Raw genomic sequence first — 20,310 nt, 5'->3', positions numbered from 1 at the left:
CATTTTAGGGCTATTTAATGAAGTACTTGTCTGATGGGACACTCTCACAGAGGAAAGCCACATCACCAGAGAGCTCCACATAGATTTCAAATTCATTAAAATTGCAGTGGGTAGATGACACACGAAAGGCCAGACTACTTTTTGTAAATTTTTGATCTTGTTAAAGATGTCAAGCAGACCGATTATAGGAAGAAAAATCAATAAATGTGAAATTTGTTCCCAATCCTAAAGTTAGGAGTACAATGAAACTATAAGCCCAACATAGTGCTGAAATTCCTCAAAGGATTGAGAATAGATGCAGAAAACACATCCATACTAATATATGGTTAACAAAAGGGAAAGGAATTCTAAGGAAGGAGTTTATAACAACTCCTGGTAAAGAAATAAGTCACATGGTTGATATTCCAATATCATAACATCAAAAACATGGACCTGACTTTTGTGGTTTTCCTCATGGACAAACTGGTCTAATCCTGAGGTGGGCGGAGAATATGATAACAGAGTGCAGAGGTAAATTTTGGTAGCAGTGTAAGACTAATTGACACATCAGCATGAATGCAGCAACACATTAAGATGAAGCTTTGATAATACTAATGAAAACCTGAAATGTGCAGTCATTATCGGTGCTTACCGTGGATTTGAAAGAAGAAGTGGATTCATTTTTTTCTGAGACAGAGTCAAAAGCATTTCTTTCTGGTAGTGATGGCCCTGATTGACTGGCTGTAAAAGACAGGAACATCTGTAAGGTAATGACATGTAAAGGTTTTTTTAAACTGATACTTTTTTTTAATCATGCAAGCAAGGTCTAGAGACTGTCCTCCTAAAGGACTTATATGAGGTATAAAAGAATGAATATAAAATTCTGCAGTCTTTGTCCTGGGTTGAGTTACAGCGAGATGAGTTTATTCAATTTCTAATTGCACAATCTCTCCAGTGGCTTGATGTGAGAAAGCTCATTACCTTTTCAAACAAAATTAGTTATTGGAGTTGTTTCACAAGTGTTTAGAGCAACACAATTCTGCACCAGTTTATGCAAAGGGAAGAAAAACATGGCCTTCAATTAGCATAGAAAAATAAATAACTGGGAAGTTACGAAGTGACCACAACTCCCTATCTCAAAGTACAGTACAGAGCTTTTCCTTTAAAAAGATTCTCATCTGAAAGCATGACAGTCAAATAAAAAGCCAAATAATTCCCCACAAGCAAAGTAGAAAAGAGAATTTATTCTACTGTTCAGCCAATTCTTACCATCAGTCAGCAGTCAGAAAAGTACTAGTAAAATATATTTATTTGTAAACTAATAAGCCAATATAAGTGACCTGGCTACTAGAGCAGGTCAGAGGCTCAGAATTCTGTGGTGAGTGGCTCACCTCCTGACTCATCAAAACCTCCCCAAAACCTACAGGGCACAGGTCAGGAGTATGATGGAATACACTCCATGTGCCTGGATGGGAGCACCACCGGCGTATCATGGTTGCAGCGTGTACCATCTATTGGATGCAGTGCAGCAACTCACCAAGGCATCTTCTACTGTACCTCCCAAACCTGCGACTCCCACCACATAGGACAAGGACAGCTGGCACATGGGAACACGATCACCTCCAAGTCACACAGCATCTTCACTTGGACATATATCACTATTCCTTCAACGTCACTGGGCCAAAAGCCTGGAACTCCTACCTAACAGCATTGTGAGAGTACCTTCACCACATGGACTGCAATGGTTTAAGAAGACAACTAAAGATGCACAATAAATGGCAGCCTTGCCAGTGATGCCCACATCGCAAGAATGAATTAAAAAAATGAATCTAAAAGTCCCAGGGTCCTACAATTGAATGGTCAGCTTATATTTAATTTACAATCCAAACATAAACACTTCTGTACTTCCTCATACAAATGGCAACATTAAGGAACAGCTCTGATTCAGTGAAAGCGTCAACAATGAGGTTATTTGTCACGTATTATCTTTGAATTCATCAGTATTAATGTTTAGGATTTAAAATTAATTGTTATTGTAATGCACTAAGCTCTGGAATTCCCTCCCTAAACCTCTCCGCCTCTTTTAAGATGCTCCTTAAAACCAACCTCTGTCACCTGTCCTAATAGATCCTTGCGTGGCTTGGTGTCAAATTTTGTTTGATTACACTCCTGTGAAGCGCCTTGGGATGTTAAAGGCGCTGCATAAATGCAAGTTGTTGTTGTTGCACCTTTTGTCAGCTCTCTGTGGTTGGTAATTAGAAATGTTTAATTCAATACTAAAAGTATAACTAAATAAATTCTTCCTGAAAATGCATTTTCACAAGGTTAAATCAGAAATTTAATTTTGAATTGTATTGTAGTTGCTTTTTAACAAGTATATATTTTGCATGCACATATCACTACTGAAGTCTCCACTTGCCCCTTGGTGGCGCTGTAACCTTATTTTTATGTTCCGTTCCGTGTAAGGCTATGGGGAAATTATTGAATCTTTTTGAAATCTGAAATTACTGTTCATGCATGAAATGACTGCGGTCAGATAAACCACAAATGACAAGAATGGCTATTACAAAAGCTCTACTCCTCAATACAGAAGCTAATAAATGACATTTATTCTGTAATTCACTATAACAAAAATATCTGAAAGAAACATAAGTGAGGTCACCTTGTTGAATTTCAAAATGTTTGCCATTGATGGCAGAGCAACTCAATGTACGTAATATCATTGCTTTTGTAACTAGCTTGTACTTAAACAAAACAACATTGCTTTGTTCGACAATACTAATTAAATATCCTAACTCTGTTTGCTAATGCTGCTTTATTTTTGGTACTAGCCTGAACAAAAAAGAGCTATCTACCTAAAATAATCGATCATTTGATACTGGTCATAGTATTTTTTTTTAAAGTAAAAGTGACACATCAGTTCCTACATTTCAGTTAGGTTAATTTTCAATTTACCCAGTTTAGAAATCTACAGCTGCATGCCTCCCTTTTCTCAACTCAAAATCTGACCCCATTTTCTTTATAACATGTAATAGAATGACAGACCATTTAACTCAAAGAGGTTGTTGGGATAACAACAACATCTTGTATATATATAGCACCTTTAACGTAGTAAAACATCCCAAGGCGCTTCACAGGAGTTATTATAAGATAAAAAATTTGACAGAGTCACATAAGGAGAAATTAGGGCAGGTGACCAAAAGCTTGGTCAAAGACGTAGGTTTTAAGGAGCATCTTAAAGAAGGAAAGAGAGGTAGAGAGGTGGAGAGGTTTAGACAGGGAATTTCAGAGCTCAGGGCCTAGGCAGCAGAAGGCACAGCCACCAATGGTTGAGTGATTATTATCAGGGATGCTCAGGAGGGCAGAATTAGAGGAGGTTGTGGGGCTGAAGGAGATAAGGAGGGGAAAGGCCATGGAGGGATTTGAAAACAAGGATGAGAATATTGAAATCGAGGCGCTGCTTAACCGGGAGCCAATGTAGGTCAGCGAGCACAGGGGTGATGGCGAACGGAACTTGGGGCGAGTTAGGACATGGGCGGCCGAGTTCTGGATGACCTCAAGTTTACGTAGGGTAGAATGTGGGAGGCCAGTCAGGAGTGCGTTGGAATAGTCAAGTCTAGAGGACAGGTTGAATTATGGGTGTTTAAAAATAAACAATATAGGGGCGATTTTAATTCCTTTTGCCCAGTGGGAACGGGCCAGTAACTGAGTTAAAAACACATCACTTAATTGATTTGATTCCTACCCATCGTCACATTAACGGCAGTTTTTTTAAGCCTCATGAATACGTGCAAATTGTGGTCTTAAGATGTCATTAGGACCCTGATGCGATTTTAGGCTCACCCAGCTCTGAACCCACTGAGTAAAACTTGGATTGATTTCCAAATGGTAACTTTTTAAATAAATATTCATTCACGGGATGTAGGCATCACTAGCAAGGCTAGCATTTATAGACAATTCTTTCTTGCCCTCGAGAAGGTGGTGGTGAGCCGCCTTCTTGAATCACTGCAGTCCATGTGGTGAAGGTACCCGCAACAGTGCTGTTTAGTAGAGAGTTCCAGTATTTTGATCCAGTGACGATGAAGGAACGACGATATGTGAGTTGGAGGGGAATGTGTATGTGGTGGTGTTCCCATGTGCCTATTGTCCTTTTCCTTCTAGGTGGTAGAAGTTGCGGGTTTGGGAGGTGCTGTCGAAGAAGCCTTGGCAAGTTGCTGCAGTGCATCTTGTAGATGGTACACACTGCAGCCACGGTACGCTGGTGGTGGAGGGAGTGAACGTTTAAGGTGGTGGATGGGGTGCCAATCAAGTGGGCTGCTTTGTCCTGGATGGTGTTGAGTTTATTGAGTGTTGTTGGAGCTGCACTCATCCAGGCAAGTGAAGAGTATTCCATCACACTCCTGACTTGTGCCTTGTAAATGGTGGAAAGGCTTTGGAGAGTCAGGAGGTGAGTCACTCACCACAGAATACCCAGCCTCTGACCCGCTCTTGTAGCCAAATATTTATGTGGTTGGTCCAGTGACGTTTCTGGTCAATGGTGACCCCCAGGCTATTGATGGTGGGGGATCTGACGATGGTAAGGCCATTGAATGTCAAGAGGAGGTGGTTAGACTCTCTCTTATTGTAGATGGTCATTGCCTGGCACTTGTGTGGAGTGACTGGAAGCAGTATTTTAAGGGGCACTGACCTGCAAGCACTCAGATCATAGATATCTGTTGGTTATTGGAAATTGCTTTTTTTCAAAATGTATTCTGCTTCCACATCCTCAATAAGCACACAGCTACTTTGATTTGCTTTCAAGAAGAACAACAGGAACCACAGTGGTAGCAGTCTGTCCTACCACAAGGTGCAGCAGTTGGGTCTCTTAGGTTAAGGGTTCTCAAGTGACAAGATTTCAGGGGGACTGCCAGTTGGTTTGTTCCATCACTAGACAGGGGAGACTGCTGATGTTAATAGCATAAACATCAGTAGCCTCCCCTGTATATTGAGACGACTGGAATAGTCTCAGCTATACAAAAACTGTGCATGCGCAGTCTATTCAGGTTCTTCATGTTGGAAAAGCAAAATACTGCGGATACTGGAAATCTGAAATAAAAACAGAAAATGTTGGAAATACTCAGCAGGTCAAGCAGCATATGTGGAGAGAGAAACAGAGTTAACGTTTCAGGTCCGATAAGGGAATCTCCCTTCATACACTTGACAGGAAGGCCTGTCAAATATATGAATGGAGATCACCCCCAAAACATAGTAAAACTTTAAATAAATATTTTTTTTTAAATCACATTTTTAAAATGACTTGAAATTACATAAATTAACTATTTTAAACAAAAATGTAAATTTTTGAAAAAAGTAATAAAAGTTTTTAACAGGGCTAAAAATAAACTTACCTTTCTTTAAAGTATTTTTAAATGATAAATCAGCGCAAGAATTGTAAGTGTTTTCTGCGGGCGGAGGGTCTCCAAAAAGCTGAACTCTCCACCCACAGAGGCCCTGCTCCAGGGCAGCCGGAGGATCTGTCAAGTGCTTTCTTGACAGATCGGAAATGCTGGTTTCCAGCGCATGCGCAGTGCATGCCTGAAATCGGCATTTCCGATGTCCCTACGGGTGAGTACACAGTGCATACACACCTGTAGGGATCGGAATTTCTGCACTAATAGAGCTATTAATAATGAATAACTAATTTTTATACTGAAAAAATACTTGTGTTGTGTTACAGGGGATCCACGGAATTTTTAGAACCTGGAAGCGAGGGCCTCAGAAGCAAAAAGGCTCAAAACCTCTGTCTTAGGTGACAACAGGTGAAGGGGGATGCTTAAAGAAGGCCTAACCCCAGCCCCATAGGGTGTACAGGGCCAGAGTAAGTTTCTTGGATCTATTTTAGGAGCGGTGCATGAGGAGGCTGTCTTGTTTTGCACACTTTGTACAAAAATAATAAATTGCAGGACAACGGAGTATTACAGTTTAACTCTTTTAATGAAGCATCAGGTCTGTTCTTACTCACAGCAGCACAGTGGGGACAAGATGGAGTCAGGACCCTGGGTCTTCCAAAACAATAGCAGGCCTTACAGATGCCTGCAGGCCAATGACAACTCAGCATGTGATCACATGTGAATATAATAGGTATTCCTTACAGATGCCTGCAGGCCAATGATAATTCAATATGCAAATGTTACAGAGGCCGTACTTAAATATAGGGAATGCGGCCCCAACATGCCGCCTTCTTTATGATGGCAGATATGGGGGCATCCGAGTGTACCGCCACGGAGAGACAGAACACTTCAGTAACATATTTAAATCAGGCTCTTGCAGTGCAATTGGGAACCAATTTAAAATTCACTGCTACTCCATAGGTTTCCCTTGGGAAACCCGGCACTGAAAGGGAAGTGGGAGCTGCCAGCTCCACAAGGCAAGTGCTTTTCCAGCACTGCTTGTGGGCCAGGAGAAGCAGAAATGCTCCCCCGGCCTCTTTTTTAAAAATTAGTTTTTATGGGATGTGGGCGTCGCTGGCAAGGCCAGCATTTATTGCCCATCCCTAATTGCCCTTGAGAAGGTGGTGGTGAGCTGCCTTGTTGAACCGCTGCAGTCCGTGTGATGAAGGTACTCCCACAATGATATTAGGGAGGGAGTTCCAGGATTTTGACCCAGCGACGATGAAGGATTAGCAATATACTTCTAAGTCAGGATGATGTATGATTTGGATGGGAACTTGGAGGTGGTGGTGTTCCCATGAGTCTGCTGTCCTTGTCCTTTTAGGTGGAAGAGGTCGCAGGTCTGGGAGGTGCTGCCGAAGAAGCCTTGGTGAGATGCTACAGTGCATCTTGTAGATGACACACATTGCAGCCACAGTACAACGGTGGTGGAGTGAGTGAATATTTAAGCTGGTAGACGGGGTGCCAATCATGCAGGCTGCTTTGTCCTGACTGGTGTCAAGCTTCTTGAGTGTTGTTGGCGCTGTAGTCATCCAGGCAAGTGGAGAGTATTCCATTACACTCCTTACTTGTTCCTTGTAGATGGTAGAAAGGCTTTAGGGATTCAGAAGGTGAGACACTCACTGCAGAATACCTAGCCTCCGACCTGCTCTTGTTGCCACGGTATTTATGTAGCTGGTCCAGTTAAGTTTCTGGTCGATGGTGACCCCCAGGATGTTGATGGTGGGGGATTCAGTGATGGTTGCCATGGTATTTATGTAGCTGGTCCAGTTAAGTTTCTGGTCGATGGTGACCCCCAGGATGTTGATGGTGGGGGATTCAGTGATGGTAATGCCATTGAATGTCAAGGGGCAGTGTTTAGACTCTTGCTTGTTGGAGATAGTCATTGCCTGGCACTTCTGTGGCGTGAATGTTACCTGCCACTTATCAGCCCAAGCCTGAACGACGTCCAGGTCTTGTTGCATGCGGGCATGGACTGCTTCATTATCTGAGGAGCTGTGAATGGCACTGAACACTGTGCAGTCATAAGCGAACATCCCCATTTTTGACCTTATGTTGGAGGGAAGGTCATTGATGAAGCAGCTGAAGATGGTTGGGCCTCGGACACTGCCCTGAGGAACTCCTGCAGTGATGTCCTGGGGCTGTGATGATTGGCCTTCAATCACCACAACCATCTTCCTTGGTACTAGGTATGACTCCAGCCAAGGACGCTGTTAAGTCTGTGTGTTCTAGTTATTGTTAATAAGAATCACTGCACACAGACCACAAGAGTAAATTCAACAGGTCTTTACTAGTCGGAGGTCAGGCTGAACTGCCCAACAAATCATTACACAGCACTTATATACCGGTGTGGTCACCACCGGTATTACAGTATACAGCAGCCAAGATAAAGTAGTGCATCTCTTAAAATAGTTCTCTTAAAGGTGGAACGGTTACATACACCACAATCCTCCCTTTTTAGCTTAACAGTATATATTCCCCATTAAACATAACATAATAACATATATACACAACTTCATGTAAAAACAGTTCACAGATTCAGTCTCTGAGGAGGCCTCCTGATCCGAGACGGATAACGCCTTTCAGGGGTCTCTGGTTCTCGTTGCTGGGGTGACTCATCTAGTTGATCCCCTATGGATAGGACATCATCATCAGGTATATTCACTTCTGAGGTAGATGCTTCAGGTTCACTAACTTCCTCCACGGTTGTCTCTGTCGTAACCATGGGCTCGACCCTTGTTCTCGATCCCACCAGTTGGTCAGCATGACGTCGCATTACATTTTCACCAACATCTACCGTGTACATCAGGGGTCCTTGTCTGGCCCGAATTGTTCCAGATTGCCATTTCTCGTTTTTATAGTCCCTGGCTAACACCGGTTGTCCTATTTCAAAACTCCGAGTGGGCTTGTTATTGATATGCTGGAACTGTTTGTTTTCGACTTCCCTCCGCACATTTGGTTTTAACAAGTCCAACCTGGACCGCAACCTCCTGTTATAGAACATCATGGCAGGACTTTGATTTGTTGTTGCATGGGTGGCGTTTCGATATGCCAGTAGGAAATTGTCCACCTTGTGTTGCAGTGGAATCTGATCTTCGCTCATGGCCTTTATTGCCTTTTTGAACGTCTGTTCAAACCTCTCGGCCAGCCCATTCGTAGCTGGATGATATGGGGCAGAGGTATAATGTTTCACCCCATTCTTCTTCAGGAATTTCTGGAATTCCTCTGACACGAACTGTGGTCCATTGTCTGAACATATTTGCTCTGGCAATCCATTTCTTGCAAATATCGTTCTTAGCACCGCGATCGTCTTCTCCGAGGTAGTGGTAGTCATTTTAATCACTTCTGGCCATTTAGAATGTGCGTCCACCGCAATTAAAAACATGGAATCCATGAATGGACCAGCAAAGTCAATATGTACACATTGCCATGGGGTTGAAGGCCATTCCCATGGATGCAGTGGTGCAATTGGAGGTGCATTTTGGACTTTTTGGCACCCTGAGCAGCTTTTCGTCAGATCCTCTATCTGTTGGTCGATACCCGGCCACCACACATAAGCCCTAGCAAGGCTTTTCATCTTGACTCCCCCCAGATGACCTACATGTAGTTCTTTTATAACTCTCTCTCTTAACTTAGGAGGGATAATCACCCTTGTTCCATACATCAATGTTCCCTGACAGATGGACAGCTGTTCTCGTCTTGCTGAGAATGCCGGTAACAGTGGATCACCATGGGCTGGCCATCCCTTTACTGTCAATTCGTAGACCCAGGACAGTGTCGGGTCATTCCTAGTCTCCCTTTCAATATTTGCATTGGTGACAGGTAAACATTCGATGATGGTCGAGTGAAATAACTCCACCGGGTCAACCGTCGGTGCCTCCTCCTCAGTAGGTAGTGGCAGGCGCGACAGCCCATCAGCATTACCATGCTGCTTTGTACCTTTGAATTCTATCTGATATTGATGTGCCCCTAGGAAAAGGAACCATCTCTGGAGCCTCTGTGCTGTCATCACCGAAACACCCTTCTTAGGGTTAAAAATGGATACCAACGGCTGGTGGTCTGTCAGCAGTGTAAACTTCTGGCCCTGCAGGTAATGATTAAACTTCTTTACTCCCCACACAAGGCTGAGAGCCTCCCTATCTATCTGAGCATAGTTGCGCTCAGCGGAGGTCAATGATCTGGATGCAAATGCGACTGGCCTTTCCAAGCCATTTGGCAACTTGTGTGAGAGTACTGCTCCAATACCATAAGGAGAAGCATCACAAGCTAAACGAATAGGTAGCGTTGGGTTGAAGTGAGCCAACACTTCCTCTGAGGTGATCAATGCCTTGCTTTTGCGAAAGGCCTTCTTACAGTCCTCGCTCCACTTCCATGGTACTTCTTTCTGCAAAAGAGCGTTCAGCGGGTGCAGCACCGTGGATAGATTTGGCAGAAACTTATGGTAATAGTTAATCAACCCTAGGAACGACCTCAACTGGGATACATTTTCCGGAGCGGGAGCCTTCACAACAGCTTTGGTCTTGTCAGGTGACTTGTGCAGCCCCTCCTGGTCAATGACATGACCACAGTACGAGATCCGTTTCTGAAAGAACTCACATTTCTGGCGATTAACTCGAAGTCCATATTCCTTCAATCTGGTGAGCACCAGTTTCAAATTTGCAAGGTGTTCCTCATCGTCATCTCCTGTAATCAGGATATCGTCCAAGTAACATTGAGTGCTTGGAATTCCCTGTAATACCTGCTCCATGGCCCTCTGCCAAATTGCTGGAGCCGAAGCCACTCCAAAAGCCAGTCTATTATATCGATACAAGCCTCTGTGCGTGTTGATTGTGAGATACTGGCGCGACTCTTCCTCAACTTCCATCTGTAAGTACGCTTGCGCCAGGTCTATCTTGGTGAAGTGTTTCCCGCCAGACAATGAAGCAAAGATATCCTCAATCCGCGGAAGCGGATATTGCACCGTGTGAAGCACCGGATTAACCGTGATCTTGAAGTCTCCCCAGATGCGGACCTTCCCCGGTTCCCCTGGCTTGTTACTCGATGAACGCTTCATGACGGGAACAATGGGCGTGGCCCACTCACTCCAGTCCACCTTAGACAGTACTCCTGAACATTCTAGCCCTTCCAGCTCAGCTTCCACAGCAGGTCGTATCGCATAAGGTACCGGTCTGGCTTTGAAAAATTTTGGGTTTGCATGTTCTGCAATCTTGATTTTTGCTGTAATTCCTCTCAATGTTCCCAGTCCCTGTTGGAACACCTCTTTAACCTCATCCAATATTCTGGACAATCGTTCAGGTTTGACATCTTTTTTTTTCCGGAATCTACCGTTATTGCTTTTAGGGAGTGCCAGTCCATATTTATTTTCCTGATCCACTCCCGTCCCAGAAGTGGTGGACCTCCCTCAGGTAGTACATATAAGTCCATTCCTTGGTGTTCTTTGCCCTTGTGTACCACCTTGACTTTTATCTTTCCGATGGGGTATACTCTTTGCCCCGTGTATGTCTGCAATACTATCTCCGTATCCCGTAGGGGAATATGTGTGAATAACCTTTTGTAATCTTGCTTATTCATGACCGTCAACGCCGATCCGGTGTCCAATTCCATCTTCACTTGGACTCCTGCTATCTGAAGTGTGACCCAGATAGTTTGTAGGTCAGCTTTCTTACTCACATTGTGAATTCTCAGACTACCCAGTTCCTTGCTGTTGGAGTCTGAATCCGAATTCTGTTCATCCGAACTCTTCTCAGCCACCTTATGTACCTTTCTGCACTTTTCCTGCGGTGACTTTTTGTTGCTGGTCTTCTTTCCTGACCGGCATACTTTAGCTATGTGACCAAGCTTGCCACATTTTCTACATTCCTGATTTTTAAACCAGCATTGGTTCTGCTCGTGTGTTGTCTTTCCACAACGATAACATTTCGCTGTACCCAAAGCCATTTGATCTACGCTGAGTACCGCTGCCTTCAGCTGCATTTCCGCAGTGCCTCTCGCTGCGGCTTTGTGCGATGCTGCAATAGTGACAGCCTTATCAAGTGTAAGATCATTCTCTTCAAGCAGCCGCTTTTGTGTTCCTTCTTTCGACAATCCACACACGAATTTGTCTCTCAGTGCCTCTGTCAGTCTTTCCCCAAACTGACAGTATTTCGCTAGCTTACGCAGTTCAATTAAATACTCCGCGTTGCTTTCCTCTTTCAGTTGCGTTCTCGCATAAAATTTAAATCGTTCCGCTAACATCAGCGGTGTGGGGTTCAAATGATTTCTCAGGACAGCAACAATATTAGCGAAAGCCTGATCCACCGGTTTAGCTGGTGATAGAAGACGCTTCAATAGCCCGTATGTCTTCGCACCCATTGAGTTTAGTAAGGTTAGTGCTTTATCTTCATCTGATATTTTATTTGCCTTACAATAAATCTCTATGCGTTCTACATACGTGGCCCAATCTTCAACATCGGGATCGAAATCATTGCTGTTACCACGTTTAGGCATCCTCGCAATCTTCTTGAGAAACAAAAAGAATTTTTTTTTTTTTTTTTCAAAATGGCGGTTTCCCGCACTTGTCTTCTTCCCCCGCCTACGAAAATGGCGGCTTCCCGCATTTGCCTTTCTCCCCCGCTGGCTGTAATGGCGATTGCTGTATTGCTGCATTCGCCCTCCCCAGCGGTTCTCAAATCGTGCCTCCCAGCCCCTCTTGCAGTCCGGTCCTTTCCCCCGGCTGCGGCTGAGTTCGCCGCGTTTTTTTTAAATTTTATCCCGCGCCTCGCGGCCTCGGTAGCTGCCCGGCCTTTTTCCCCGGTCACGGTCGAGCTCTCTCTCAACGCTGTTGCGTCTCCGAGCCCGCTTGCAGCCCGGTCTTTTACACCGGCTGCGTTTGCATTCACCGCGGCTCCCGTGCCTTACGCTGCCCCAGTCTCAGCGCCTCTGGCCCCGACTTCTGTCCGGCTCTTTCCCCCGGCCGTGGTCGAGTTCTCCGCCCTTATATCCTCCGTTTTTCCCTCCCCTACTTCACAGCCAACGTGGCCGACCTGCTGCTCGTCGCTGATCGGCTTACCCACCACCGTGATAGAAGGGATGATCACTGCCTGTTGCTGATGGAAGGCTTCGTGTCAGGATTCTTCCTTGCTCTTCAGACCCGAGTCTTTTCTCAGCAGGATGATGAGGGCGGATGCCTCTTCTCGACGCCCGTTAAACTGCCTTGGATATATCTCTGCCGCAGGGTAAGATCGTCATCGTCGCCACTGTTAAGTCTGTGTGTTCTAGTTATTGTTAATAAGAATCACTGCACACAGACCACAAGAGTAAATTCAACAGGTCTTTACTAGTCGGAGGTCAGGCTGAACTGCCCAATAAATCATTACACAGCACTTATATACCGGTGTGGTCACCACCGGTATTACAGTATGCAGCAGCCAAGATAAAGTAGTGCATCTCTTAAAATAGTTCTCTTAAAGGTGGAACGGTTACATACACCACAGACGCCTTCGGCCTCCCGCCTCCCCTCTGCCGATTGCTGCCAATCTCTCTCCCCTGCCGTGACCGATGACCTCCCCATCCACCCTGATGACCTTTCTTTTGGCCCTGCCACGATCGCCGACCTTCCCTCCTCCCAATTGCTGCTGACCATCCTCAGGGGTCCCCGGCTTGCCTCCTGCTGTTGGTTTTCCCTCCCGGCCACCAGCCAGGCAGTCAATTTGGCCGACTGCCTGGTGGGAAATGAATCATTGATAATGAGGTCCTGTTATTAAATTCAGCAGGTCCTCTGCATCCCTGATCTTCCTGATTCTTCAGCCGTTTTTGACTTCCCCTGCACCCAACCTGTCTCCCCGTAAATATCAGGGCCTCAGTTTCTGGAATATTTTGGAACATATGCATGCCTTTATTCACTGGGTCCTAAATTTATTATTGCATGAATATAAAAGGTGATTTGACTTATGCCAGGCAATTCATAATAGAGTACAATTTCCATCTAAGTAAAGTTTGATTTCCCACTATTTTGCTTCCTCTATAAGTAATCATATCTAGACATGTGGGGGTGGGATATGAAGTTGCATTGCCATGTGGATGCATTGAGTCTTTATGGGTCTGATGGTATCTTCTCATCCTTTCAGTGTATTCTCCCTGTTGATGAATTCTAATCATTTTTTTCACAGCATTCTTAGCAGAAGCACCATAATAAGTTTGTGTCTAAGAATTACTCTTACAGAAGGAATCATGATTACAAAGGATATACAGCACAGAAACAGGCCATTTGGCCCAACCAGTTCATGCTGGCGTTTATGCTCCACTCGAGCCTCCTCTCGTCTTTCGTCATCTAAATCTATCAGCGTAACTCTCTATTCCCTTCTCCCTCATATGCTTGTCCAGCCTCCCCTTAAATGCATCTATACTATTCGCTTCAACCACTCCCTGTGGTAGCGAGTTCCACATTCTCACCTCTCTTTGGGTAAAGAAGTTTCTTCTGAATTCCCTATTGGATTTCTTGGTGACTATCTTATATTAAAGGCCTCTAGTTATGCTCTTCCCCAGAAGTGGAAAAATTCTCTCTCTATCCACTCTATCAAAACCTTTCATAATTTTAAAGACCTCTATTAGGTCACCCCTCAGGCTTCTTTTTCTGATATGTATACTCTCGCCTTTCTGGTATCATCCTTGTAAATCCTCTCTGCACCCTCTCCAGTGCCTCTATATCCTTTTTATAACATGGCGACCAGAACTGCACGCAGTACTCTAAGTGTGGTCTAACCAAGGTTCGATACAGGTTTAGCATAACTTCCCTACTTTTCAATTCTATACCTCTAGAAATAAATCCTAGTGCTTGGTTTGCTTTTTTATGGCCTTGCTAACCTGTGGCGCAACTTTTAGTGATTTGTGTATTTGTACTCCGAGATCCCTTTGTTCCTCTACCCCTACACCCACACCCTCCAAGTGATAAGTGATCTCCCCATTCTTCCTACCAAAATGTAATACCTCACATTTATCTGTGTTGAACTTCATTTGCCAATTATTTGCCCATTCTGCAAGTTAATTAATGTCCTTCTGTAATTTGTTGCAGTTCTCCTCAGTATTGACTATCCCCCCTAATTTGGTATCATGCGCAAATTTAGAAATTGTGTTTCTGATTCCAAAGTCTAAACCCTATTTCAAATGTGTTTTAAACTCAAAGGGATTCAGAATGGGCTTAATTTAGGTGTCAGACTTAGTTTAGAGGTAGCACTCTCACATCTGAGTCAGAAGGTCATGGGTTCAAGACAGATAATTGAGCACATAAATCGAGGTACTTGAGCACATAATCGAGACTGATACTTCAGTACAATACTGAGGGAGTACTGCCCTGTCGGAGGTAGCATCTTTCAAATGATACATTAAGCCGAAGCCCCATCTGCCAATTCAGGAGGATGTAAAAGATGGTACTTTTTGAAGAAGAGCAGTTTCTCCCAGTTTGCTGACCAACATTCATCCCTCAACCAAAACAATCAAAAACAAATTATCTAGTCATTTATAACATTGCTATTTGTCCGACGTGGCTGTGTGCAAATTGGCTGCACTGCAATAGTGACTGCAAACATTTCATTGGCTGCGAAGCATTTTGGGACGTCTTGAGATCGTGAAAGATGCTATACAAATGCAAATGCTTTATTTCTTAATTTAGCCCATTCTGGTCCTGAATTGTTGTTTTAACTGCAGGGTGTTAAAGATTAATGTCTGCAATCAATTCACACTGTTTAATGGTATTAACATTCTCAGTACACTTTATTTCCAAAAGCTTTCTGCTGCATGCTTCAGCCAACCTCAATGCTTTCTTTTCAACTCCCTGCATGCTTCCTGTCCTTGCCCCACAAAGCTACAATCCAACTGCAAAAGAAGATAAATAAATAAACCAGCTACTGTATATTAAGAATGGGTAAGAAAACTTCTGGTTGCTTGCCAATTTAATTCTCACTCCCAGTCTGACCTCCTTCACTGTTCCAATGAAGTTCAACGGAAGCTCAAGCAACAGAACCTCATCTTTCGATTAGGCACTTTACAGCCTTCCAGGCTCAACAATGATTTTAATAACTTCAGATCATAACCACTGCTCCCATTTTTTCCAGGCAGCAGGTGCTGATCATAGTTCTGCTGTTGCCATTTACACCTCCTCTAGTTTAGACCCAACTTTTGTTTCTTTACTTGTTCCATTAACACCCCTTTTGCCTTGCACCATCATCCCTTTTGTCATTTAAACGCTCGCGCCTATCACAGACCATCCCTTTTGTTCCCTTCCCTCTCCCTACCCCTGTATTTGCTTAAACTCTTACATCTCTAAATTTTAGGTGAAATCCCCCTCCAGTTTTGCTCCTCTCCCTGCCTGTGGGAAAGCACTGGGTTGCCATTTTGAACTTAAAAATATAGTTCTGGTGGGAAAAATAATCTGCAGTTTTTCCTTTCTTACCTATTCTTAACATAGCTGGTTTATTTATTTTCTTTTGCAACTGAATTGTAGCTCTGTGGGCAGGGACAGGAAGCATACAGGGAGCTGAAAAGAAAGCACTGAGGTTGTCTGTCTGTTTGCATACTTTCAGCACACAGCAGAAAGCTTTTCCTTTTCCTCAACCGAGGACTCCCCTCCACTGTGGCTGACAGGGTCCTCGACCGTGTCTGTCCCATTTCCTGCGCTTCCACCCTCGCCCCTTTCCCTCCTTCCCATGATCACGATAGAGTCCTCCTTGTCCCTACCTTCCACCCTACCAGCCACCACATTCAACGCATCATCCAATGCAATTTCCGTCACCTCACACATCTTCCCCACCCCACCCCTTTCAGCATTTCGAAGGGATCACCCCAACGCCTGCTTCACTTCCCACAACACCTTCCTGTGCAAGCATAGGAGATGCAGCACCTGCCCTTCCTCAAACACTCATTCCAGGTAAAACAGTGATTTATTTGTACTTCTTTCAATTTAGTATACGGTATTTGCTGCTTATGATGTAGTCTCGTCTCGTCTACATTGCGGAGACCAAACGCAGATCAGGTGATCGCTTTGCTGAACACCTCCGTTCAATCCATAAGTGTGACCTAAGCTTCTGGCCACTTGCCATTTCAATTCTTGGCCCCACTCCAATTCTGTCCTCGGCATCCATCACTGTTCGAATGAAGCTCAACGCAAGCTCGAGGAACAGAACCTCATCCTTTGTTTAGACACTGTACAACCTTGCAGACTCAACAATGATTACAATAACTTCAGATCATAATCACTGCTCCCATTTTTTCCAGACAGCAGGTGCTGGTAATGGTTCTGTTGTTGCCAATTACAGCTCCTCTAGATCCATTTCTTTGTTTCTTTACTTGTCCCATTACCACCTCCTTTTGCCTTGCATCATCATCCCTTCTGTCATTAAATCACTCCTGCCTTCCACCCTCCTCCTCCCACCCCGCTTCTTTCCCTGCCTCTGTACTTGCTTAAAAACTGTTAAATCTCATGACTTTTCATCAAAACTGGAAGAAGTTATCAACCTGAATTGTTGGGGTAAATTTCAATTTGTGGGTTTGGGTCGGGTGGGATGTGAAAATTTTAAAAATCTCAAACCTGAACCCAACCTGCCTTCAATCCATCCGCTTCGGTTTTATGGAGCTGGGTGATGTGCCTCAATAATTCCGAGACTCGATGTTAGCGAAACAAAACAAGGCTTTTATTAACTTAGAAGGTAACACGCAGTGGAGAGAGGTATCTTCCATCTGGAGGTCTGCAGTACTGGATATGAGGCCAGACTGAGCTTGCTTACATAGGGGCCAGGTATGGGCAGAGCCCTACACACAATACATTACAATATACAATACAATGGTGAGGAGACGGAACTGAGGTAAGGGAACTGAAACCTGAAACCAACCACAGTCACAGGCAGTGATGAATGGAATATTTCATCACACTGGGTTGGTCATTTAAATTATAATGAGGCTGCGTGCCTCAGATTTTATCTGTCTTCCAGGTTTAACCCTGGCTGGCTGGGCATCCCGGGCCTGGGGAAACTTGGCAGCTAAAAGGAGGCAAGAACTGCAGCATGGAAGAGATAAGGGCCTAGAAATTGGGTTGGGGTGCCAAAGTGGCGCAAAAGTCACCTGAGTGCAGGATTTAGCGCAGCGTTCGAGGCTTTAGCGATCGTCAGATATTCAGTTCCATTGCCCCTAGAGGGAGAAGGGGCGAGGTTCGAGGCACTCCGCATCCCTCTTAGGGCGCTGAAACTGAATATCGCAGTGCAACGTGCCGCAGTGCCACAAGCTGCGGCACGGCACGCTGCGGTACTGCAGGCCTTCCTCCCATTGTTAAGGGGGAGGGGCCTGCAACAGCGCGATCCCCACTCGCGAGTGCCGGCAAACGAGCCCGGCACCAAGGAGAAGTGCCGGGCTCTCGGGAAACAGTCGGCAATGCCGCGGGAGGGTGGGGGCGGTCAGGAGGCTGGCCGCCCCGCACCTCCACCTTAACTTGCGCCACTGCCGTGAACCGGGCGCGGGTAGCGAACGGCGCAACTGCGGCGTTCGCTACCAAATATCGCGAACGGGGCGCGAATGGGGCACTGCGCACACCGATGACGTCATCGGTGGCGGCGCAGTGCAAATGGCTAATGCCACCATTAGCGCCCCTGCTGAATATCGCGGGAGGCACAGCCAGTGGCGCTACAGCCACTGACTGACTCTTTAGGCGCTAACAGGTGGTGCTACTCACCCAATTTTTCCCCCAAGGGCTTTTCCAGCACTACTTGTGGGCCAGGAGGAGCAAAAGTGCTTCCCCCCAGTCTCCGAAGCTTACCTGCTTCCATCCCCCAGATTCAGCAACCCAACAACGCTCAGATCGCCAACCTACCCTCCCCAGGATTGCTGACCATCCCCTCCATGAAGAACGACACCCCCCCCACGCCATAGAGTCATAGCGTTATACAGCACAGAAAGAGGCCCTTCGGCCCATCGTGTCTGCGCCAGCCATCAAGCCCTATCTATTCTAATCCCATTTTCCAGCACTTGGTCGATAGCCATGTATGCTATGGCATTTCAAGTGCTCATCTAAATGTTTTTTGAATGTTGTGAGGGTTCCTGCCTCTACCACCCTTTCAGCAGTGAGTTCCAGATTTCAACCACCCTCTGGGTGAAAATGTTTTTTCTCAAATCCCCTCTAAACCTCCTGCCCCTTAACTTGAAACTATGCCCCCTGGTTATTGACCCCTCTACTAAGGGGAAAAATTCCTTTCTATCTACCCTATCTATGCCCCTCATAATTTTGTACACCTCAATCAGGTCCCCCCTCAGCCTTCTCTGCTCTAAGGAAAACAAGCCCAGCCTGTCCAGTCTCTCTTCATAGCTGAAACGCTCCAGCCCAGGTAACATCCTGGTGAATCTCCTCTGCACCCCCTCCAATGCAATCACATCCTTCCTATAGTGTGGCGACCAGAACTGCACACAGTATTCCAGCTGTGGCCTAACTAGCGTTTTGTACAGCTCCATCATAACCTCCCTGCTCTTATATTCTATGCCTCGGCAAATGCAGGCAAGTATCCCATATGCCTTTTTAACCACCTTATCTAACTGTCCTGCTGCCTTCAGGGATCTATGTACATGCACACCAAGGTCCCTCTGATCCTCTGTCCTTCTTAGGATCCTACCATTCATTGTGTATTCCCTTGCCTTGTTAGTCCTCCCAAAATGCATCACCTCACACTTTTCAGGGTTAAATACCATTTGCCACCGTTCTGCCCATCTGACCAACCCGTCTATATCATCCTATAGCCTGAGGCTTCCCTCCTCACTATTTACCACTCCACCAATTTTCGGGACATCTGCGAACTTACTGATCATACCTCCTACATTCATATCTAAATCATTAATGCACACTACAAACAGCAAGGGACCCAGCTCCGATCCCTGCGGCACACCACCGGACACAGGCTTCCAGTCACAAAAACAACCTTCGACCATCACCCTCTGCCTCCTGCCACTAAGCCAATTATGGATCCAATGTGCCAAATTGCCCTGGATCCCATGGGCTCTTACCTTCTTGACCAGTCTCCCATGCGTAACTTTGTCAAAAGCCTTACTGAAGTCCGTGTAGACTACATCAACTGCAGTACCTTCATCCACACACCTAGTCACCCCCTCTCAAAATTCAATCAAATTGGTTAGGCATGATCTCCCCCTGACAAAGCCATGCTGACTATCCTTGATTAATCCTTGCCTCTCCAAGTGGAGACTAATTCTGTCCCTCAGAATTTTTTCCAATAATTTCCCTACCACTGATATTAGGCTCACTGGCCTGTAATTCTCTGGTTTATCCCTACTACCCTTCTTGAATAATGGTACAGGTAGACTACCCTTTATCCGGACTTCCGAAAACCGAAACCCTCTAAAAACCGAAGGTTTTTTCGTTCAGCGTAAGTCGTGCGTACGACTTACGCTGAACGAAAAAACCTTCGGTTTTTAGAGGGTTCCGGTTGCGGAAGTTCGGATAAAGGGTAAGTCGTGCGCACGACCCCCCGCCGACCCCCCCGCCAGCCCTGACAACCGCCGACCCCGCCAGCCTCGACAACCGCCGACCCCGCCAGCCCCGACAACCGCCGACCCCGCCAGCCCCGACAACCGCCGACTCCACCAGCTCCGACAACCGCCGACCCCGCCAGCCCCGACAACCGCCGACCCCGCCAGCCCCGACAACCGCCGACCCCGCCAGCCCCGACAACCGCCGACCCCGCCAGCTCCGACAACCGCCGACCCCCCCGCGGACCCCGCCGGCCCCGACAACCGCCGACCCCGCCAGCCCCGACAACCGCCGACCCCCCCGCGGACCCCGCCGGCCCCGACAACCGCCGACCCCGCCAGCCCCGACAACCGCCGACCCCCCCGCGGACCCCGCCAGCCCCGACAACCGCCGACCCCCCCCGCGTAC

General features: G+C 45.9%; 1 protein-coding gene across 1 annotated transcript in view; it reads right to left on the bottom strand.

The window, feature by feature from the left end:
• The window catches only part of cfap20dc (CFAP20 domain containing), a 721,404-nt gene that overhangs the window by 117,622 nt on the left and 583,472 nt on the right, over positions 1-20,310 (bottom strand). Inside the window, exon 14 of the mRNA XM_086001537.1 lies at positions 632-720. Within this exon, the coding sequence (XP_085857663.1) occupies positions 632-720 (89 nt within the window). The remainder of the gene's footprint in view (positions 1-631; positions 721-20,310) is intronic.

This window comes from Somniosus microcephalus, chromosome 11 (assembly GCF_052327205.1).
Source record: "Somniosus microcephalus isolate GS21.2 chromosome 11, FLI_Smic_1.0, whole genome shotgun sequence".
In the NCBI taxonomy this organism is placed as follows: Eukaryota; Metazoa; Chordata; class Chondrichthyes; order Squaliformes; family Somniosidae; genus Somniosus; species Somniosus microcephalus.
The sequence above is the reverse complement of the archived record's forward strand: the minus strand, read 5'-3'. Positions and strand labels throughout refer to the sequence as shown.